General features: G+C 40.1%; 1 protein-coding gene across 1 annotated transcript; it reads left to right on the top strand.

Annotated features, from left to right (window-relative positions):
* Positions 1-579: 579 nt before the first annotated feature.
* On the top strand, positions 580-17575 carry LOC308663026 (vomeronasal type-2 receptor 26-like; the record flags this gene model as incomplete). The annotated part of the gene is made up of 5 exons (XM_081319169.1): positions 580-794; positions 3210-3321; positions 6527-6739; positions 15196-15322; positions 16671-17575. 5 exons carry the CDS (start codon positions 580-582, stop codon positions 17573-17575), a joined length of 1572 nt encoding a protein of 523 aa, XP_081175295.1.
* Positions 17576-25031: the final 7456 nt, after the last annotated feature.

The following is a 25031-nucleotide window of genomic DNA, read 5'->3' as shown; positions in this document are numbered from 1 at the left end:
CAAACTCCACAGCCCTGGCTGATGTTGTCTCCAATGGTCTCTGGAATCATTGAAGGACATCAGAAGTCATTATTTGATTGTTGAACTATTTTCCTCCTGGCATCATTTTCTGGATTAGAACTGACAGGAAAAGCCACAACCAGTACACAACACTGTCCCTAGGGATGTATCTGTGATTTTTGCTAAATGTTTTTTTTCCAGCTAGTCCTCTGCAAATGGAGCCCCAAAGATATTTAGGATTCCCCAGAGGAGAAGTTGCTTCTCACCATCATTTTCACAAATCTGGTCTTTGAGACCTATTCTGCTTCTTCACTGACTGCCTTTGATGTGAACATCAGGCTGAAGGGATATTACATAAGAAAAGGATAAATGCCTCGTGTCATGCACTGTGTGGCACAAGAAAAGGGGTAGGCGGGGACCATGCCCTTTCTTTCCTTTCCAGGTGAAGCTCAGGCTGTCCCTGTCTGAATTTGAAAAGCCAGTGGCATTTCCACCTTCTGAGAGTGCTTTGAAGTCATCTAACTATTCCACTTGTTCTTGTTTACAAACAGAAAGGGCATTGAGTCAATGCAATGAATTATGAACCTTCTGCTTCTGATGCTGCTGATGTCCCAGCCAGTCTCTGGGAAGCCTAGGATGAAATGCCTGCTGAATATCGAGGACCAGGATGAAGAAAAACCATGGAGCTATTACATGCCAGGAGACCATGTCATTAGCATGATCACCACTGGAACAAAAATACTGCGTACAACAATGTTGCCTTTCAATATGGCTCCTTCGCATCAGTCTCAATTGTGAGTCATTCCCTGCTTTTTTAATTAATTTCATTTATGCCAATATTGCAGGACATGTCTTATTTCTTGAATTGTTTTGATTTCTATTGCTTCTCTCTTTTGCCTTATTTTGCAAATAAGGGGGGGACTCTGAATAAAAATCCAAATTATATACTTTTCTCAGTCCAATCCTGAGTTATCATTTGAATACTGACTTTGGTTTAAAGTAGTTATTTAAATGGGCTGTCTCTGCCCAGCCCATTTCCATATTTTTATAACCGCTCATTCATATTCAATGCCTGTTCCTCATAAGAAGAGAGAATGACTTGATTTTAGAATGGGTAGTTTATGAAAGAGCCTCGTTCTGTTATGATGGTTCTTTAATGATCGAATGATTTTGAATCCTGGTGACTAAGCAGATTAAACTTAGTATTGCTGAAAATAGTGGTTTATGTATGATTCTTAAACTTAATGGAAAACTATCTCCATATCACCTTCTCAACGCTCGTTAAAATGAAATGGGGATGTGTAACTATCATTTGCCCCTGGTATTGCCTTAAGACCTACAAGACTTCTGAAGGCAAAGAGAATTATACTGAAAAAAGTATCTTGTTATTGCTGTTAATAATAATGATGATGATGATAACATGAACATTTTTTTACATTAGTTTACCTTTTGATAAGTTAAGAATACTACGCTACATTTTTAATGTTCAAGTGGTCAACAAGACTCCCCAGCTTCTGGAAAATCTCACACTTGGCTACAACATCCATGACAACTATCTGAACACACTTGGTACTTCAGATGCCTTGCTAGACATGCTCTCTACTGGAGAAGACAATGTTCCCAACTACAGCTGTGGAAGGAAAGACAACATTTTGGCTCTTGTTGATGCAGCTACTGATGACGTCTCCATCCAGATGTCAACATTAGGAGGCACCTACAAAATCCCTCAGGTTTCTATAAGTAAATTGAGTGGGGTGATGGCTTGTATTAGATAAATCTAACCTGTATTTTTATAGAGTTGGCCTGCTGAGTTTCTGTTTGGGGGAGAGGGAGAAGTTTTTGCCTTTCAAGGTTTTCTCCTATTATTCTCTTGGGAAAATATAATATTCTGCCTTTTTTAACATTCCCCCCCCCCAAAAAAAAATATTTCCTTCTCTGGTGTGTGTGTGTGCTGACTTCCTATAGTAGTATTTACTCAAGCAAGATTTCAGCACTGGAAACAATGGTTAAATATGGAAGATTTAACCAAGATCCTTGTAATGAACGTATTTTTATTTTTGTAGCTCCAGAGATAAATGATATAACAAATTTATTATTTAAAGGAAATTGTATAAAAAGAGATAAATGTCTTGGACTGCACATTAGAGGAATGACATATTGGAATCCCTATATTGAAAAAACTTATTTTCTGTTTGGTGAAATTCCAAAAATACATATAACTGTTTATTTGAACAAAATGTTTCACCTGAGATCTGCAGGTCTGATTGCCATAAATTGTCAGGGTGATACAGAAATATGATCTTCATTCTTTAATTTTATTCTTTTTAACAATTTACTTTTTATGCTATTATTATATACAGTCTTTTAGTGTATTTTTTTATTCTGTATCTTGATATGGCTTAATGACTAATCAACAATAAACTATTTGAATATGTTTATGAGCATCACATTGGATTTCTTTAAAGCCAGGATTTTGGAATTGATCTGACTCCAAATAATAATAAATTATTCTTCATTGTTTTTCAGATTAGTTTTGAATTATTTTCAGAATCTCTGCGTGATAAAAGTCAATTGCCTTTTTACCACAGACTCTTCCCCAAAAAAGGGTTCCTCTACCCAGAAATTGTCCAAGTGCTACTCCATTTCAGATGGACCCTGGTTGGTCTCTTTGCTTCAGACACAGAGAATGGAGAGAATTTCATGAGGATTTTTACTCCTTTGCTTGTCAAGAATGGAATTTGTGTTGTTATATCACAACTATTTTCAATGACTGGATATACAGCATCCCTCAAGGATGCCCTTTCTAAGTGGAGACAAGTCAATGTCTTTGTTCACTACATAGAATATGGTACTGTTCTGAACAGAATTCTTCCCTTCCATTTAATACTTATGCGTTTACCAGGACCCATTGAAGGGAAGGTCTGGATCACAACACTCATTGGACTATTTCCATTAGAAGAACACAGACTTCTCAGATATGTGAACAGTATCTGGACTGTTGATTTTGAGAGAAAAGAGGGGCCAATAAAGGATGCCTATGAGCCACATTTCTTTGTGGAACCACCATTTGGAGATCAATCTTTTCACTGTTCTTTTTCAAAGCATGACTTTTCTGTCAAAGGCCGGAGAAAATGCACTGAGAAAGCACCACTGGACACCCATGCAGAAAAAAACATGATCTGGATCACTAATGTCCACCATTTTTACAGTGTCATTAAGACTCTTGGCCATGCCTTGATTGCTGCATATTCCTCCAGATCTTGGAGGAGACGGAAGGAGGGCAAAGCAGAATTGGGTGCTCCAGGTCTGCAGCCATGGCAGGTATGCGGATCCTGACAAGGATCTATACAACTTATTTGTTTTTGAGAAGGAATCCAAAGGAGAAGAAGGGGAACCATCTCAAACTACTTGTGTTAACAACAGCTCAACACATCTGGCCAATCTAATAACTCAGGAGATAATTTTCCAAAGAGTCTACACCATGACAGATAAATATTGATGTTAATTATAAACTGCTAATTATAAAAGGATGGATGGATTTAGAAATAAATTCATGTATATATAGGTTTAGAGTTAGCAATTATAGAATTTTATCTTCATAAATTTAAAAGAGTCCCTGGACTTCCTAGCCCGATCCTTTGTCTCTGTACAAATGCCGGTTAAAGCTTTTCTGACTGATGCCTGCTCAGTCTGTGCATTAAGATAATCATTGAAGGAGGGACTGAACTTCTCTGGTTCTCTGGCTCAGGACTAAAACAACTGCTCTTTTAGGATGTTATTCATTCAGACAGAATTTCCTCTCTTGTGACTGAGTTCATGTTTCCATGCCTGACACTCTAGAATAACAGTGAACAGATCTTAAGCTTTTGTGTAACACTTTGCAATTGTTGGAAGTGTGTTGCATCCTCCCTTCTCCAAGTAAGAGACTGTGTTAGTTGGAAAAGGTGCTCCCAGATTCCTGAATTTCTACTCATATAGTCCACCATAGCTCTTCTCCTTGTTGTCTCTTCTCAATCTGGGGGTTGGACTAGATGAACTCCAAGGTCCCTTCCAACTGTTGTTGTTGTTACCTAAGAACAGATCCTTTGATCTTGTTCTTGCGTTCATAGCTGTTCCCTAAAGCTGATCCAGGTTTGTGTTTTTTTTTGCAATATCTTTTTCAAGGATGGGACCTAGTATTTGAGTTGCCCCCCCCCAAAAAAAAAACACCACCAACAACAACAAGCCAGCATTAACTTTCTAAGATTCTTATGGATGAACTTGTTTTCTTTGCATGTTCATCACTCTACTGACTCACATTCAGTTTGCAATCAATTACTCTTTCAAGGTCATTTTCACAGGGATTCTTATCAAGTTTAATATTCCTAATCCTTCTTGCTCTCTGTTTCATTTTCCCCCCTTCTATATGGAACACTTTATAAATATTCTCTTTGTTTCTACAATTTATTTGCAACTAGTTCTAGAATGTATAATTGGCCAATTTTGTAAAGTATATTTTTTTTCCAATACATATATTGCCAATATATGATTGACAAATTTTGCTGAATGTTTTTTTTAATTTTGAAGATAATAATAATAATAATAATAATAATAATAATAATAATAATAATAATAATAATAATAATAATAATAATAATAATAATAATAATAATAATAATAATAATAATAAAGTTGAAAGGGACATTGGAGGTCATCTAGCCCAACCCCCTGCTAAGGCAGGAAACCCTATACCATTTCGGACAAATGGCTGTCCAGTCTTTTCTTAAAAATTTCCAGTGTTGGAGCATTCACAGCTTCTGGAGGCAGGTTGTTCCACTGATTAGTTGTTCTAACTGTCAGGAAGTTTCTCCTTAGTTCCAGGTTGCTTCTCTCCTTGACTAGTTTCCATCCGTTGCTTCTTGTCCTGCTTTCAGGTGCTTTGGAGAATGGCTTGACTCCCTCTTCTTTGTGGTAGCCCCTGATATATTGGAAGACTGCTATCATGTCCCCCCTCGTCCTTCTCTTCATTAAACTAGACATACCCAATTCTACTAGCCGTTCCTTATATGTTTTAGCCTCCAGTCCCCTAATCATCTTTGTTGCTCTTCTTTGTACTCTAGTCTCAACATCTTTTGTTTTTACATCGTGGTGACCAAAACTGGATGCAGTATTCCAGGTGTGGCCTTACCAAAGCATTGTAAAGTGGTATTAACCCTTCACATGATCTTGATTCTATCCCTCTGTTAATGCAGCATAGCACAGTGTTGGCTTTTTTGGCAGCTGCAGCACACTGTTGGCTCATTCATCTGCAAATGCTTAGAATTTATAGGTTTCACCTTTTATTTTCAATCCTTTAATTTCTGGATCTTGCCTAATGTTTCTATTTAAAATTTCCAAAGTTAAGATAAATAGCAGTGGGGATAATAAACATTCTTGTCTTGTGCCTTTTCGTGTATTAAAATTCTCTGTATTATCAACATTTACAATCACTTTTGCTGTTAGTTTCTGATATGTTGTCTGAATCATATTTATAAAGATTTGACCAAAGTCCATTGTTTTTAGTTGTTGAATAATAAATTGCCAAGAAATATTATCAAATGCTGGCTCATATTTAAGTGATTGTCCACTAGGACTCTGAGATCCCTCTCACAGTTACTACTATTGAGCAAGATACCCCCTATACTATACCTGTACATTTGGTTTTTCTTGCCTTTGTGTAGAACCTTACTTTTTTCACAATTGAATTTCATTTTGTTAGATAGTGCCCAGTGTTCGAGTCTGTCCAGATCCATCTATCCCTTCATCCAAATTATTGATGAAAATGTTGAAGAGCACTGGGCCCAGAACAGAGCCCTGGGGCACCACACTACACACTTCCCTCCATGAAGATGTGGTTCCATTGAGCACCACATGCTGAGTACAGCCAGTCAGCCAGCTATGAATCCATCTGGTGGTGATGCTGTCTAACCCACATTTTTCTATCTTATCAAGTAGTAGTTAGTGATCTACTTTATCAAATGCCTTACTGAAGTCCAAGTAAATTACATCCACAGCATTCCTCTGGTCCACTAATTTTGTCACTTGGTCAAAGAATGCAATAAGATTTGTCTGGCATGATCTGTTTTTGACAAACCCATGTTGGCTTTTAGTAATGACTTTGTTTGCCTCTAGGTGCTCACTGATTCATTGTTTGATTATCTTTTCTAGAATCTTCCCAGGTACTGAGGTCAGGCTGATAGTTCTGTAATTTCCTGGATCAATATTTTTTTTTCCTTTTTTGAAGATTAAAACTACATCAGCTCTTTTCTAGTACTCTGGTAGTTGCCCAGTTCTCCAGGATCTTTGAAAAATATAGTTCAGTGGTTCTGAGATCACATCTGCCAGTTCCTTTAGAACCTTGGGGTGTAATCCGTCTGGTCCTTGTTTTTCCAACTAAGAATATTGACAAGTTAGATCACAGTAAAAGAAAGTTTCAAATGAGATCAGACAAAAATGGATAAGATACCAAGTTTACTGCTCTTAAGATTCCTGAATATTCCCATTCTAGTTCCATCCCTTTGTGGAGAAGAATGAATTTTGCAATATTACCAACATAAAACTGTACTTGGACCAAAATGGAGATTTAGAATCTGATCTGAAGATTGTGAGCTGGATATTTTTGCCCAAGAAGGAACTCATCAAGAAGCAACTTGTGACTTTTGAAAGACAAAGACTTATCATCAACCAACAGTATATGTTACAGTTAAAGTTGCTTAACAAGGTTGGAGAAATATTGGTTTGCTTGTTCCTTTGTCTTCAAATTTCAGCCATTTGTCTGAAATGGTATAGGGTTTCCTGCCTGAGCAGGGGGGTTAGACTAGATGACCTCCAAGGTACCTTCCAACTTCTTCTTCTTCTTCTTCTTCTTCTTCTTCTTCTTCTTCTTCTTCTTCTTCTTCTTCTTCTTCTTCTTCTTCTTCTTCTTCTTCTTCTTCTTCTTCTTCTTCTTCTTCTTCTTCTTCCTCTTCTTCTTCTTCTTCTTCTTCTTCTTCTTCTTCTTCTTCTTCTTCTTCTTCTTCTTCTTCTTATTATTATTATTATTATTATTATTATTATTATTATTATTATTATTATTATTATTATTAATAATAATAATAATAATAATAATAATAATAATAATAATAATAATAATAATAATAATAATTGCACAGTCAGCCAGATGTTCAGACTGGATTTGGCATTTTTGTCTACCTATCGAGTCCTTACCAAGGACCTGGGATAGGCAGATGTGGATGTTTGATGGTATTACAGATATCATCGCAGGATGGAAGCAGTTCCTAGTAAGGACACCTTTTTCAATTGACTAATGGTGAATTTGTTAATGCTGATGATGGTGTTCAAATGGTGGTCCAGTTGTTTTGGGATTGCACCCAAGGAGCCTATTACTATTGGTACTACCCTTGCTTGCCTTTGCCACAGTCTTTCTATTTCTATTTGTAGGTCTTTGTATTTTGTTATCTTCTCCAGTTCTTTCTCATCTATTCTGCTGTCTCCAGGCACTGCCACGTCCACTATCCAGAATTTATCATTTTCTATGACTTGGTCTATTTTATGATCCCACCAGTTCTTGCTTACAGGCAAATGATATTTCTTGCAGAACTTCCAATGCACCATTGTTGCTACTTTGTCATGCTGCTGCTTGTAGATAATAATAATAATAATAATAATAATAATAATAATAATAATAATAATAATAATAATAATAATAATAATAATAATAATAAGAAGAAGAAGAAGAAGAAGAAGAAGAAGAAGAAGAAGAAGAAGAAGAAGAAGAAGAAGAAGAAGAAGAAGAAGAAGAAGAAGAAGAAGAAGAAGAAGAAGAAGGGACCTTGGAGGTCATCTAGTCCAACCCCCTGCTCAGGCAGGAAACCCTATACCATTTCAGGCAAATGGCTGTCCATTTTCCTCTTAAAAACGTCCAGTGTTGGAGCATTCACCACTTCTGGAGGCAGGTTGTTCCACTGGTTAATTGTTCTAACTGTCAGGAAGTTTCTCCTTAGTTCTAGGTTGCTTCTCTCCTTGAGTAGCTTCCATCCATTGCTTCTTGTCCTGCTTTCAGGTGCTTTGGAGAAGAGCTTGACTCCCTCTTCTTTGTGGCAGCCCCTGAGATATTGGAACACTGTTATCATGTCACCCTTCACCCTTCTCTTCGTTAAACTACACATACCCAATTCCAGCAACCGTTCCCTATATGTTTTAGCCTCCAGCCCCCTAATCATCTTTGTTGCTCTTCTCTGTACCCTTTCTAGAGTCTCAACATCTTTTTTACATCGTGGTGACCAAAACTGGATGCAGTATTTCAGCTGTGGCCTTACCAAGGCATTGTAAAGTGGTATTAGTACTTCACTTGATTTTGATTCTATCCCTCTGTTGATGCAGCCTAGCACTGTGTTGGCTTTTTTGGCAGCTGCAGCACACTGCTGCCTCATATTGAAGTGATTGTCTACTAGGACTCCGAGATCCCTCTCACAGTTATTATTATTGAGCAAGGTACCACCAATACTATACCTGTGTATTTGATTTTTCCTGCCTAAGTGTAGAACCTTACTTTTTTCACCACTGAATTTCATTTTGTTAGATAGTGCCCAGTGTTCGAGTCTGTCCAGATCCTCCTGTATTTTAAACCTATCTTCTGGAGTATTGGCTATTCCTGCCAGGTTGGTGTCATCTGCAAATTTGATGAGTTCCCCATCTATCCCCTCATCCAAATCGTTGATGAAGATGTTGAAGAGCACCGGGCCCAGAACAGAGCCCTGGGGCACCCCACTACATACTTCCTTCCATGTAGATGCAGTTCCATTGAGGACCACATGCTGAATACAGCCTGTCAGCCAGCTACAAATCCATCTGGTGGTGATGCTATCTAACCCACATTTTTCTATCTTATCAAATAGTAGGTTGTGATCTACTTTATCAAATGCCTTACTGAAGTCCAAATAAATTATATCTACAGCATTCCTCTGGTCCACTAATTTTGTCACTTGGTCAAAGAATGCAATAAGATTTGTCTGGCATGATCTGTTTTTGACAAACCCATGTTGACTTTTAGTGATGACTTTGTTTGTCACTTCTGCCAACCTAGCAGTTCGAAAGCACGTAAAAATGCAAGTAGAAAAATAGGGACCACTACGGTGGGAAGGTAACAGCGTTCCGTGCGCCTTTGGCGTCTAGTCATGCCGGCCACATGACCACGGAGACGTCCTCGGACAAGCGCTGGCTCTTCGGCTTTGAAACGGAGATGAGCACCGGCCCCTAGAGTCGGAAACGACTAGCACGCATGTGCGGGGGAACCTTTACCTTTACCTTTACTGTTTGCATCAAGGTGTTCACTGATTTGTTGTTTTATTATGTTTTCCAGAATCTTCCCAGGTATTGATGTCAGGCTGATAGGTCTGTAGTTTCCTGGATCTATTTTTTTCCCTTTTTTGAAGATGGGAAATACATCAACTCTCTTCCAGTCCTCTGGTAGTTCCCCAGTGTTCCAGGATCTTTGAAAAATATAGTTCAGTGGTTCTGACATCACGTCTGCCAGTTTCTTGAGAACTTTGGTGTGTAATCCATCTGGTCCTGGTGATTTGAACTTGTCTAGGCTGGACTGGTGCTCACTTACCATTTTCTTGCCTATCTTAACTTGTGTTTCTATTCTGTTTTTTATGTCACTGGTTTTGGTAGGTTGGACTGTTTTTTTCCCTTTGTGTAAAGACAAATGCAAAAAATAAGTTAAATAGTTCTGCTTTCTCTCTGTTGCTTGTCACCTTCTTGCCATTTCCCCCCACTAATGGACCAATCATTTCCTTAACTTTTTTCTTGTTTTTTATATGTTGAAAGAAGCTTTTTTTGTTATTTTCGACTTTGGTCGCAAGCCTTAGTTCATTTTGAGCCTTAGCTTTCCTCACTTCATCTTTGCAGGCACGGGCTATTTGCTGATATTCTGCCTTAGTTATGTGCCCCTCTTTCCACTTCTTACTTGTCCTTTTTATTTATTTATTTTTATTTTAATTCCATTTATATCCCGCCCTTCTCCGAAGACTCAGGGCGGCTTACAAGCTTAGCAGTAGCCTTCATTCTATGTATATGCCTGCTTATTAGGGCTTCCCCCCCAAGTGGCATTATTACAAAGTCAGCTTAATTGCCCCCAACAATCTGGGTCCTCATTTTACCTACCTCGGATGGAAGGCTTTATCAGAAAGTTATTTTATTATTATTTTTTATTTTTATTCCATTTATATCCCGCCCTTCTCTGAAGACTCAGGGCGGCTTACAAGCTTAGCAGTAGCCTTCATTCTATGTATATGCCTGCTTATTAGGGCTTTCACACACACACCCAAGCGGCATTATTACAAAGTCAGCTTATTGCCCCCAACAATTTGGGTCCTCATTTTACCTACCTCGGAAGGATGGAAGGCTGAGTCAACCTTGAGCCTGGTGGGACTCGAACCTGCACTAATTGCAGGCAGCTGGTGTTACTTAAGGAGGCATTAGCTGGCTTCTTTTGAGAGCTGTTATTTTTCTTCTTTGTTGGTATTGTGCTAGACTGGGCCTTTATTATCTCACTTTTCAAAATTTCCCAAGCTTCTTGAGTTGTTTTCCCCTTTAGGATTCTCTTCCGTGGAATTCTTCCCATGGTCTCTCTAAGTTTATTGAAATTAGCTCTTTTAAAGTCCAAGACTCTAGTTTGGCTTTGCTCTATTGCTTGTGCTTCCAGTTTGTGTGATCTTCTTGCAGCAGCTTACCAGTTGGTCCACTGTTTCTTCAGCTTCTTTGCATAGGCGGCACTTATTGTCTGTTGCTGTCTTCTCAATTTTGACTTTGTATGCATTTGTCCTTAAGGCTTGGGCTTGTGCAGCCAGAATTAGTCCCTTGGTCTCTTTCTTCAACTTTCTTGCTCTTAGCCATTGCCAGGTCTTGTTATTATCTGCTTTCCCAGCTATTTTTTTAATATACTGGCCATGTAGTGCTTTGTCTTCCCATGCCTCTATTCTGTTCTTCATTTGATATTTCTTATAGGCCAGTTTGGTCTCTCCAGTAGTCAGTAAGCCTTCCTGATATACTAATTTCAGGGCATCTTCATCATTGTCCTTCAGATATTCTTCCAAAGCCATTTTTTCTTCTTCAACCATCTGATGTACTTGCAACATTCCATGCCCACCTATTTGCCTTGGTAGATAGAGTCTGTCAATGTCACTGCATGGATGAAGGGCACGATTCATTGTCATTATTTTTCTGGTCTTCCTATCCATTGCTTTTAGTTCTGCTTGAGTCCAATCCACTATTCCAGCTGTGTATCTAATGACTGGAATTGCCCAGGTGTTGATTGCCTTCATGATATTTCCTCCATTGAGTTTGGACTTTAAGATCCTCTTCACTGTCTTGATGTATTCATCTCTAATCTTTTTCTTGACTTCAGTGTGCAAGATTTGTCAGCTTGAAGGATACCCAAGTATTTGTAGTAATCTTCCTCATCCTTCAGTTTTCACTATTTTTTCTTGTTTGAGAGTAAGTGTGGCACATTTGTCCAAGCCCAACTCAGTTGCAATATCTTGGCTATATATACGGACAGTGTTCAGCAGTGATTCTATTTCAGATGATGTTTTTCCATACAGCTTCAGATCATCCATGTAAAGGAGGTGGGATAGTCTGATAGATGTTTTTGATGTTTGATAGCCATGTCCTGAGTTATTCAGTATTGTTGACAGAGGAAACAGTGCAATAACAAATAGTAGTGGTGATAATGAATCTCCTTGAAATATTCCTCTCTTGATATTAACCTCTCCCAGTCTTTCACCATTGATCTGCAACTGTGTCTTCCATTGTGCCATTGATCTTTGCACAAATTTTCTGATGTTTCTACTGACTCCTGTTATTTCTAGGCACTTGATTATCCAATCATGTGGCAGAGAGTCAAATACCTTTTTGTAGTCAATCCATGCCACATTCAGGTTGGTCTTCCTTTTCTTGCAGTTTTCCAAGATCATTTTGTCTGTTAGGAGTTGATCTTTTGTTCCTCTGCTATTGGCGCGATTTCCTTTCTGCTCAGGTGGAGAGATTGTTTTCAACTAGATGCTGTTGGACTGCATCAGCTACCACACCAGTTAGCAATTTGAAAGTTGTTGGTAAGCAGGTAATTGCCTTGTAGTTGCCTGGTGTTGCCCCTTTTGCTGGATTTTTCATTATTAGGTAGGTTTACCCAGTTAGCCACTTTTCAATTTCTCCTCCTTGTAGTATATACCAACGAGTGGGTATATAACAGTTAGATGTTTCAACCAAAACCCATGCAGTTCATCTTCACCTGGTGCTGACCAATTTTTGATCTTCCTTGCTCTTTTTTCTACTATTTTTGTTGTTATTACTACTTCTTTCATTTCACCTTCTGTTTTATTTGCATCCACCTCTTTTAACCAAGCTGCATGCTTGTTGCGTTTCTTTGGGTTATCCCATATCTGCATCCAGAACTGCACTGTTTCTTCCTTGTCAGGTACTGACTGATTCACTGCAGTTTCTCCATTGATGGATTGGTAGAAATGTTTCTGATTGGATTGAAATTGGAGGTTCTGCCTATAATTTGCAATTTGAGCTTCGTATCTACTGATTTTCCTGGCTATAGCTGTTATTTGCTGCTTTATTATTTCCAGTGCTTCCTTGAACTTCCTAGTTTCAAATTAGTATTTCTTGATTAGGTATTCTTTGGTCTTCTTGTTCTTCAGCTTCTTTTCTTTCATCTGTTTTAGCTTGCTTGCATGTGATCTTAACTTGCTGATCTTATTTTCTAGTCTAACCTTCCATTTTTGTGGTGCACTGTTTGTTTTTCTTCTTTGTTGATTTTGCACCCCAGGTATTCAGTTATAACTGCAGCTGTGCTATACATTAGTTGGTTTGTTTCTTGCAGTGAACTGACGCTTATACTTGATATTGCAGTATTTGCATCTTTTAATGCTGTTTCTTTGGAACAAGCTTCAATGCAGGCAGCCTTATTCTGTTGTTTTTGTGCTGTTCTAGATGCTCAGTTATTCTTTGTTTCAATTCTTTTATTTCTTTAGTTAGAGGGTTTTGTTTTTCCTGAGGAAGAGGTGCCTGGTTTCCAAATGAGAACAGTTGTATATCTCTGCTGGATTCCTTCATTGCCAACTCCCCCTGGCTTGCCTCTACATTCTGAATTACTTCTGGCAAGGCTTTGATTTCTTTGCCCTTGGTAAACCTTTGCAGTTCGTCCAATTCTGTTTCTGTGAATACTTTATTTTCTAGTATAAATCGGCATTGATCTGCTAGTCTCTGTTCTGTTATTTCTGATTCTGGATGTTGTTCTTTCCAGAACTGGTGCATTTGTTTTAGATATCCTCTTCTTGTTGGACTTGATCTGTAATAACAGATCATTATTTCTTTGTTTTCAATCACTGTGTATCTGTGATGGGTAAACACCTTTTCTTCCAATAGTTCTGCAGCTGCTGGCCCTGGTTGCTCAGCCAACAGTCCTGAGTCCTGTAACCCATTTTTCACCAGATATCCAGGAACTCCAACATCTAGCACAGACCTTGTTAACCCGGGTGACATCCGAGCCGGTATAGCATTCTGAAATTTATGTCTCAACATATTTTTTATGAGAGAGACACTCTTTGTCTGACTCCTCTAATGAGACCTGTCCAGTATGGTTGAACCTCTGGCATAGCTCTCATCTTCCTCAGAGTACACAAGCCCCACAACCACATCAAGGTAGTGCCTCACTGGGGGTTGTTGTTGTTGTTGTTGTTGTTGTTGTTATTATTATTATTATTATTAATAATAATAATAATAATAATAATAATAATAATAATAATAATAATATTCAAGAAAGCTAATTTGTTGACCAGTATCTGAGTTTGGATTTATGAAATTGAATCAAGGCTGGACGGAATCCTTTTGGTTCCAGTGGGGGAAAAAAACTTTGGAACTATGATTGACATTGACATTGTCCTAGTTGGGGCCACTGTCCCATGAAAGGGAGGTCAAGATATATTTTTTTAAAAAAAATCCAGACCTGACCAAAGGCCTCTGGCCTTTTGCTAACCAGAAGGAGGTCAAAGACTGAATCATTATAACTGTTATGAATAGTGCTTTTTTTGTAAAAGAAAAAGGTGCCGGAACTCACACACGTCACACAACTTGCCTTGCCTACCCTACAAGGTTCCATCCAAAAAAGGTGCCGGAACTCTGTTCTGAGCGTTCTATGAGAAAAAAAGCCCTATCTATATCTATATCTATATCTATATCTATATCTATATCTATATCTATATCTATATCTATATCTATATCTATATCTATATCTATATCTATATCTATATCTATATCTATATCTATATCTATATCTATATTTTATCTATATCTATATCTATATCTATATCTATATCTATATCTATATCTATATCTATATCTATATCTATATCTATATCTATATCTATATCTATATCTATATCTATATCTATATCTATATCTATATCTATATCCAGTGCTTTTTTTGTAAAAGAAAAAGGTGCCGGAACTCACACACGTCATACAACTTGCCTTGCCTACCCTACAAGGTTCTATCCAAAAAAAGGTGCCGGAACTCCGTTCTGAGCGTTCTATGAGAAAAAAAGCCCTGGTTGTGAAAGACCCTGACCAAGAATACTGAAGCACTAAAACATGACTTCAACTCAGAGAAAAGCTTCCCTAATATCCGAAGTAATGATGGACAATTTGAAAGGGAATGCTGCTTAGATTTGGGCTTTGGTATGTAAGAGGGCACTTCCTCTAAAAACACCTTGAATCCAATTATTCTTCTTGATTGTTAGCTGCCTCAAGTCTCTCTGGGGAAAAAAAGAAGGCTCCAAGTTTAATTAATAAATATGGGCTTTTTTCTTCCATGCCAGCTGTTATTACCTAATTGTAGTTCTTCAACAGGAAGGACCTAATCTTGGATACCTAAATGGGTGTTAGAAATATCCTTTAGTACACAGGGTTCAGACCGATGTCCCATGTGCTGCAGCAAAAGATGCCTGTCTTACCCTTTTTGAAAGATATATTCTCATGACCTCTTATCTATCTCATAACATTGCAATTCTAGAAACTAAGCAGTCACTTTTAATCTTATTTCAAGAGCTTGTCAGCATATCATGGTTATTGCTAACACATTTTCTTGGCATTCCTCATTTTTCTGCTTAGTCTCTTCCTCAGTCAAAATGTACAGAAAAATGTTGTCCTGGGTTTATCAAACGGGCTCGGGAAGGAGAGCCAGTCTGCTGCTATGACTGCATTCCTTGTCCAGAGGGGACCATCTCCACTCAGAATGGTGAGTGATATCAAACAAAAGGTCAGGCCTTCATGGGAGTGGATTCATCCAGAACATTCTCACGAAAGTGCAAGTTGAAAGACACATTGAAGCTCAACAGTTTATTTCCAAAATGCACAATTGCTGATCAAAAGGAAAGAGCAACAAATGAACTTGAAGGAGAGACAGGGAAGAGATAGGAGGATTGTAGCTGATTGTGCAAGCTTTATTACTGATAGAGAAAATATGCCTTCTGCTTTTTAGTTTTGGTGTGTCCTGCCAAGTTCACCTTTTTAGAAACATCTGACTTCTTAGGAACTTGAGAAATTACCTTAGGTCCACCTCCTGGAAGGATTATTAGAATGTGCTCTACATGGGTCTTCCTTGAAGAAGATTTGCTGGTCAGTTATGATGGGAGATATGTTTATGTGGGCACCTTATATTACTACTGCTACCAGTAGCCATTTCTGTTCATTGGCATGACTCTCTTTCTCTGCCAGCTATCTAGATTTCACAGAATAGGCATTCTCTAAGAAGTTTATTTATTTATTTATTTTAATCCCATTTATATCCCGCCCTTCTCCGAAGACTCAGGGCGGCTTACAATTTTAAGCACAAATCAAATGTGCTTAGCAATAGCCTTCATTCTATATATATGCCTGCTTATTAGGGCTTTCACACACACCCCCAAGTGGCATTATTACAAAGTCAGCTTATTGCCCCCAACAATCTGGGTCCTCATTTTACCTACCTCGGAAGGATGGAAGGCTGAGTCAACCTTGAGCCTGGTGGGATGCGAAGTGCCACCTGAAAGGAGCTAGGACGTTTGCCTAGGAAGATTAATTCATTATTATCCTTCAATAATGTAGCTTCCTATGAAGGTTCTACATATTACACAAGAAATCATTCTAGTCCTAGGACTTCCACCAATTTGATAGATATTAGTGGGCTCTGTTGACAATAGATAGGTAGATAGTAGACAGATGTATAGAGAGATAACAGATAGATAGATAGATAGATAGATAGATAGATAGATAGATAGATAGATAGATAGATAGATAGATAGATAGATAGATAGATAGATAGATAGATAGATAGATACATAGATACATAGATACATAGATACATAGATAGATAGATAGATAGATAGATAGATAGATAGATAGATAGATAGATAGATAGATAGATAGATAGATAGATAGATAGATAGATAGATAGATAGATGATAGATAGATAGATAGATAGATAGATAGATATTCTTATTATTTTTATTCAATTGTTAACAAATGCTTCTTTGAAAATGCTGTTGTCTTAGGACACTTTTTCTTCAAATGTTAAATAAATATTGGTTTTTATTTTATTTTTTCAGATACAGAAAAATGCATAAAGTGTTCTGATGATAAATATCCAAATGAGGACCGAGTCCAATGTATCCCCAAAGTTATATCCTTCCTGTCTTATGAACAATATCTGGGCATCATCTTGGTCTCTTTTGCCCTATTCTTATTCCTAACTACAGGCCTTGCTTTAATCATATTCATTAAATATCGAGAAACTCCCATTGTCAAAGCTAACAACCGGGACCTCTCTTACATCCTGCTGGTCTCCCTCCTGCTTTGCTTCTTGTCTCCTCTTCTCTTCATTGGTCAACCAAGGAAAGCCACCTGCCTTCTCCGACAAACAATTTTCAGCATCATCTTTTCAGTTGCAATTTCTTCACTCCTGGCCAAAACGATAATGGTGGTGCTGGCCTTCCTGGCCACAAAACCAGGAAACCAAGTGAAAAGATGGTTGGGGAAGAGCTTGGCCAACTTCATCATCCTTTCCTGTTCTGCTGTCCAAATTATCATCTGCTCTATCTGGCTGGGAGTTTCTCCCCCATTCCCTGACTCTGATTTCTACTCTCAGCCTGGACTGATCATCCTGCAATGCAATGAAGGGTCTGTTCTCATGTTCTATATCACCCTCAGCTATCTGGGCTTCCTGGCTGCCATCTGTTTCACAGTAGCTTTTCTAGCCAGGAATCTCCCTGGGGCCTTCAATGAAGCCAAGCTGATCACCTTCAGCATGCTGGTCTTCTGCAGTGTCTGGGTGTCCTTTGTGCCCACCTACCTGAGCACCAAAGGAAAATACATGGTGGCTGTGCAGGTCTTCTCCATCTTAGCCTCCAATGCTGGTCTGCTGGGCTGTATCTTCATCCCCAAGTGCTACATTATCATTCTGAGGCCAGACCTGAATACAAAGGAGCATCTTACAACTAGAAGAAATGTATAAATGTAGGACAGAGGAATTGTCACTCTCAGCATGTTTCAAGAGGCCAAAAGTAGAAAATTGTCTGTTTTGATACAGGAGCTGGGCCAACCATTTTGCTTGAAATAAATTAATGTGTGGGTGGAAGATAGTGTCCCCCATCCTTGTCCAGTAAAATTGCAAATTGGCCACTGAGCTCTTCTGAGCAGTTGGATCTACAAAGGTTATTAAATTAAATTATTCGGTTAAAAGTTTTAACAACAATATTAAAAACTAATGCAAACTAAATTAGAACAGGGTAAACCGAACATAGAGAAATAACAGAAAAAGCTAAGTTCAAAATGAAAAGAAAATACAAGAGAATTGAAGAGAAAGTTATAAAGATATAAAGAAGTAGCTTCCAATGTTATTCACAGCAGTTGTAAAGACAATTATATTTTAATCTATCTCTGTAAAATTATATTGTGACTCTCCTTTTTATATTTTTTTCTGGGTAATCATTCAAGCCATAAATCACAACTTCATTTTTTAAAAATAATAATAATATATAAAGTTGGAAGGGACCTTGGAGGTCATCTAGTCCAACCCCCTGCTCAGGCAGGAAACCCTATACCATTTCAGGCAAATGGATGTCCAGTCTCTTCTTAAAAACCTCCAGTGTTGGAGCATTCACCACCTCTGGAGGCAGGTTGTTCCACTGGTTAATTGTTCTAACTGTCAGGAAGTTTCTCCTTAATTCTAGGTTGCTTCTCTCCTTGACTAGTTTCCATCCGTTGCTTCTTGTCCTGCTTTCAGGTGCTTTGGAGAATAGCTTGACTCCCTCTTCTTTGTGGTAGCCCCTGAGATTTTACACAAAATTTCCATAATGGGTTTCCAGTCACCAATGAATGTAGATATTGCCCTTTCTCTAATCAAAGAAGTCAGTTTGTCCATCTGAGTAAATTCTGTCTGTTTTTCCAACCATTCCTCTGTGGTAGGCAGTGCTGAATCTTTCTGATTTTGTGCCTATAGTAATCTAACCACAGTAATAATATATTGAAATAATGTTCCTTGTCATTTTTCTAACTAGTTATCAATCAATCCTAAAAGGAAATGTTCTGGCTTCAATTGAATGTTTATCTTCAAAATTCTCTGTCTCAATGAATGAATTTGAAACCTTTTATTTTTAGCAGTTTACATGTCCACCAAGAATAATAAAATGTCTGATTTTCACATTTCCAACTCTACACAGCTTTCCAATCAAAAGCCCATGGTAACATCTTTGGAATTTTATGTTAGTGGAGTTGGTTTGAGAACTAAAATTTGGAACACCCAGGGCAATTTTTATTTGTGTGTGTGTTTGTGTGTCATTGGAGAGGGGAAGGAACATTGCTGAGGTTGACAATGTAGGCAATCTTGACTTGAAACATTATCCTTTCCCATCTTGTCCCCAGACAATCAAGATGACTCTACATTAAATCTTAATCATAATCATATTAGTAAAGTTGGAAGGGACCTTGGAGGTTACCTAGTTCAACCCCCTGCTCAGGCAGGAAACCCTATACCATTTCAGACAAATGGCCGTCCAGTCTCTTCTTAAAAACTTCCATTGTTGGAGCATTCACAATTTCTGGAGGCAGGTTGTTCCACTGGTTAATTGTTCTGACTGTCAGGAAGTTTCTCCTTAGTTCTAGGTTGCTTCTCTCCTTGATTAGTTTCCATCCATTGCTTCTTGTCCTGCTTTCAGGTGCTTTGGAGAATAGCTTGACTCCCTCTTCTTTGGGGCAGCCCCTGAGATATTGGAACACTGTTATCATGTCATGTCTTCATTCATAGCCCAAATTATTTCAGCTTCTTAAAGTAGTGGATATAGTTCTCAACCCTTTTGTCACTCCATCCAATCACTTTTGGAGATAAAGGATTGAAAAATTGCCATGAAGTCACCCATGAACCTAGTGGACCTGGGCACCCTGCTCTTCATCCAATATCTTTACTGTTGTATCACAGTTGATCTCAACTTTGTCTTAACTGTGGCTTACTTTCCAAAATTCAAAAAAATTCTTCCTTGACAGCACATTCTAAAATTTCTCTATATCTTTTGCATAAAGGTAAAGTAAAGGTAAAGGTTCCCTCGCACATGCATGCTAGTTGTTTCTGACTCTAGGGGCTGGTGCTCATCTCCGTTTCAAAGCCGAAGAGCTACTGCTTGTCTGAGGACATCTCCGTGGTCATGTGGCTGGCATGACTAGACACCAAAGGCACACGGAACGCTGTTACCTTCCCACCATAGTGGTCCCTATTTTTCTACTTGCATTTTTATGTGCTTTCGAACTGCTAGGTTGGCAGAAGCTAGGACAAGTAACAGGCACTCACTCTGTTACGCGGCACTCGGGATTCAACCCGCCAAACTGCCGACCTTCTGATTGACAAGTTCAGCGTCCTAACCCACTGAGCCACCGCGTCCCTTATCTTTTGCATAGAAGAGTGAATTTTAAAGGAAATCTATTTCTCTTAAAATACTCAAATTTATAAAATTACTTCTGTTATTTTCTGCAATGTCACTGAAATCATCAGGTGTTTCCATGGAGTGGGACACAGTATTTGGGCTTGGTTTGCAAAAATGTTGATAGGAGTTTGATAGCTCTCCTAAACCTAAACCACTTCCTAAGAGGGCAAAACTGGATTTCTAATAGTTTGCTGCCATATGTCCCTGGCCATTACAGCACAAATAAATTGAATGTGTGTCCTTGTTCATTGCAATATGAGGCTACCAAAGACAAGGACTAGGGGTGACATGATAGCAGTGTTCCAGTATCTCAGGTGTTGCCACAAAGAAGAGGGAGTCAGGCTATTCTCCAAAGCACCTGAAGGCAGGACAAGAAGCAACGGATGGAAACTAATAAAAGAAAAGCAAACTCAAACTAAGGAGAAATTTCCTGACAGTTAGAACAATTAATCAATGGAATAACCTGCCTCCAGAAATTGTGAATGCTCCAACACTGGAAGTTTTTTAAGAAGAGACTGGATAACCATTTCTCTGGAATGGTATAGGGTTTCCTGCCTTAGCAGGTGGTTGGACTAGAAGTCTTCCAAGGTCCCTTACAACTGTATTATAATTATTGTTGTTGTTATTGTTAGAGTTCAGGTCTCCTCATCTGACCACTCGCTCCATAGTAAAGATTGTTTGGATGTGGAAGATGCTTAAAATATAAGCTACTGAATCCCCTGTATGGATTGCCCCATGTGACTACATTGGGAGGAAGCTAACCACCAGATTGAAAGAACACAAGCGAGCGGTCACACAAAAAGACCCAAACTCAATTGTACCCTCATACTGCAATGAACAAGGACACACATTCATTTTTGCAGCTACTGAGATTGTTGGATGAGCAGGCACAAAAACAGCCAGGGAAATAATTAAAGCTTGGGAAACAGGCCTCTTGTCTCTCAACAGGAGTGCTGATTTACCCCCAGCACTTAGAAGGTGAGGGCTGGGCAGCATAAGCAAACAACAGCTAATGATGTAAAAACTAGCCATCAACACACCCCAATCAACATCTCAAAAAAACCACTTACAACAAGCATCATAAATACCACACACGAAACAGCACATACTCTGTTAGAAATAAGTTCCCTGAAGATGGGCTCCAGCAAGAGTCCAAAAGCTTGGAAGACTAAACCTATGGGTGATCGACCCAAATTGGATCAATATTTTCTCTTGTTCAACCCTCACATATAATCAATGCCTTTTGTTGTTTGATCGCTTGCTTTCTGATCTATCACATATCCCAAATGTATGTATCATTTCTTTGTGTACTCTATATAGAAACAACTTGATTCCCTCTTAATAAATGTTTTTGCTTTGACTGAATTATTTGATGATTTGTACTTTCAGGTGAAAAAAAAAGCCCCTAAGAGTGTCTGAAATTCAGGGAGCAAGTTCTTATCAACTCCATGTCTAATTTGGATTGCCTGAGACAACATCAACACTCAATGTGAAAATCTCTTTTTCCATTTTTAGCCCCATTATCTTCTCATCTTGACTGAGGTCTCTATTCAAGTCCTATTTCAGGTTTCAGCCTCACACACATAGAATACACCAGGGCTTTTCAATCGGTGGCACGTGTTCTGTACCAGCCTGCTACCGGCCCTGCAGAAAAAGCAGGGACAACCCCTTTACAAACGGCAAGGGGCTGGAATTAAGCCTGCCAAATTTATTAACATAAAACAGACACCAACCATGAAACATGAGCTATGAAACAGGAACTAATCAAGCGGTTGCCTTCAGCAAACCAGCCCTCCCATGCATTCCCCTTTTATACAGTTCAGGGCGTGGCTTCTCTCTGCCTCCTTCCGAGGTGCCCCATTGCCTTCCTCTGTTTACTCCTGATTGACTGCCTCCTGCGTCGGGCATCCTTGAACAGGGCCAGCTGTGGGTCATCTTCATCCACGCTGTCAGGCTCACACAGCTGGGTCTCCGTCGTGACCAGGTGGGAGGGGCCTGGCTGAGGGCTCTGCGGAGCCTCAAGGCCATCATCAGCAAGCTCTTCAACACCCCCCTCCTCCTCCTCTGAGTCGTTCGACCCAACTGCCGAACCCACAGGCTGACCCTGAATCACAACAGCACGTGTACCACCAGTGGTACGCGAGCACCTGGCTTGTTGTACGAAGTGAGTGTCTTGGTCGCCTTCCTCCCCCCCCACTCCACTCCTTTCCAACTCAATTGCTTGTGGAAAACATGCTGCTTGGTGGTGGCCTGTAGGAACCCTACCGAATGTTCCCTACAGGAGGGCGCACACAGGCGTATAGCGAGGCCCTGTCCTCCACAGGGACTAATTGTGCAGCAACTGGATTGACTTCTTCTTGTGCGCGCAGGCCAGTGGGATCCATGTCGCCCCTCCCTCTGCTCTTCTTACTTCACAAGCAAGTGCAAGCCTGATAGGGGACAGAGCCATCCACTCCCTTGGCAGGTAGGGGTTTGAGACCACTCGCATCACAGCTCTGAGTGCCAACATCACAACCGCCCCCTCCTTTTCTCTCTTCTCTGTTGCAGCCTCACTCTCTTCCATCTTCTTTTTCTCTCCCCCCGCTTGAGACTTTTTCCCCTCTCCACTTCCTGAGGTGCCCAACTTTATGGAGTGGAAAGCAAAGTGGCCAAATGGGGCGCACCCTCCCAGAGGACTCATCCTGCAGCAGCAGGATCGAGGCCCACGTTTGTTTTGCTGATGCACGCCAGGCGAAGCCAATAGATCGCGGGTGTAGAAGGAGAAATGTACCTGCTAATTCCCCCTCCCCCACTGTTTTGCAGCATTTAACCCTTCCCCATCTCCGCGATGGCCAGCCTGCCTGCCTGCCAGTCAGTTTCTCCTTCCGGGCTGGGAGGAGCACACAGCATTGCCTGTATCATGGGCTTAAAGTCTGAAACAGCTGGGCTCTTGGCTGACTGATCACCTTTCTCCCCCACCCACCCCCCATCTTTTTGGTTTTTTTTTAACTCACCTCTTTAGATGCAGTGTAAAGGCAAACTCCAGGAGGTGCACACAGGGTGAATGTTTTGGTCACTTTCTTCCCCCCCACTTCGCTTTTTTCCCCACCCTTTCCTCAATGGCCTTGAACGTATGCTGATGAGGAGCAGTGGCATCCGGCCCTTTTTCTCTCTGCCACCGCTGCTGCTGCCACCAGCACTATGTTGAAACAACCATTGCCACTGCCCTACCCTCAAACTGCTGCACCTTCCTCGGGTCCCCCTCCTCCAACCACACTGTTGCCACCTGTTTTCCACAAGCAACTGAGTTGGGCAAGAGCCCAGGTGACACCGGCACTTGCAGCTTTTCTGAAGTGCAGACCTGAGGGCTGCTTCATTGTCACTCAGCCTCTTGCAGGACCCTGGCTGCCTGCACTGGCAGGAAATGTAGTGTTTCTTTTTCCGCAGTGGTGGAGCACAGGCATCACTTGGTGGCAACTCTGTGAGATGTGCCTTTGCAGTGGGTTTACCCTTCCGTTAGATATCGGAGGTTTGAAAGGCAATCTGCTCCTGGGGCATAAAAGTAGAGGGTCCAACCAATGAGATTGACAAAGCTCTCCAACTCTCTGCTTCAGGCTGTAACAGTCTCAAAGGTGGGGACCAGAGATTACTTCACCCGAAGGATGGGTGACTTGGTGTCAATGCCGATTTGTCTCCCTTCCTTTGGAGAAGGGAGAAAAGTGTTGCTCTCTTCCTTCAGGAGGATATAAATTAACTTGAGAATGGTAGCAATGTGGCCAGAAATGGGCATTTCTCTACAGCACTGGGGTGTTCTGTACCAGCCTGCTACTGGCCCTGCAGAAAAGGCAGGGACAATCCCTTTACAAACAGCAAGAGGCTGGAACCAAGCCTGCCAAATTTATTAACATAAAACAGAGCAAAACAAGACACGAACCATGAAACAGGAGCTATTCAAGCGGTTGCCTTCAGCAAACCAGCCCTCCCACGCATTCCCCTTTTATACAGTTCAGGGCATGGCTTCTCTCTGCCTCCTTCCAAGGTGCCCCATTGCCTTCCTCTGTTTACTCCTGATTGACTGCCTCCTGCGTCGGGCGTCCTTGAACAGAGCCAGCTGTGGGTCATCTTCATCCATGCTGTCAGGCTCACACAGCTGGGTCTGCGTCGTGACCAGGTGGGAGGGGCCTGGCTGAGGGCTCTCATCAGCAATCTCTCCAACCCCCTCAGCAAGTTCTCCAACCCCCTCAGCAAGCTCTTCAACACCCCCCTCCTCCTCTGAGTCGTCCGACCCAACTGCCGAACCCACAGGCTGACCCTGAATCACAACATAGGGAGAGCTATGGGAAGAATGATGTACATGGAGATGATTGGGGAACCTGGCTCGAACGCTGGGCTCCAGTAGGGGGAAAATGACTGGCAGAAGTAGCCGGTTCATAATGTACATGCCTGAAAATGAAAGACGGGCAGGTTGTATGAGGTGCACCTGTTGTGGAGAAACTTAGAATAGGAGGGCACACACTCTACTCTGCCTCTGCGTGCTCACAGGCAGTTGAGTTCATGCCAAAGAACTTGTTTTTGGTCTCATCTGACTTTTTGTTGTTTGCTAAAAAATTTAAAATTTCTAAATATTATATTATTTGGACTGATACAGGCAAGATGATTTGGCCCGTATTTGGGCCGACAAGGTGTTCAAAATACTCAAGACATATCTCCCCTGTTTCTTCCCTCCCCGATGCAGCTGACAAAATGAGAAAAATCCTGTGGCCTAGAGGTTAAAACAACTGCCTAATGTGCAATCAGCCCAGGTTCGAATCTCAGAAGGGTGTGGCTGACTGATGAGAACAAATAAGTTTGAAATTGAAAAAAAAAAGAATTTTAAAACGTTGAAAAAGGAATATAAAAAATAGGAAAAAAATTGAAAATATTTTTTTAAAAAATTCAGAGATTTTAAAATATAAAAATATGCAAAGGTTTTTGGCAATTCTATGAAGTGATGTGCACTTCTCTTTGCTGCAAATC

Source organism: Vipera berus (assembly GCF_964194415.1).
Source record: "Vipera berus genome assembly, chromosome: 2".
Classification (NCBI taxonomy): Eukaryota; Metazoa; Chordata; class Lepidosauria; order Squamata; family Viperidae; genus Vipera; species Vipera berus.
This window is presented reverse-complemented; position numbering and strand designations above follow the sequence as displayed.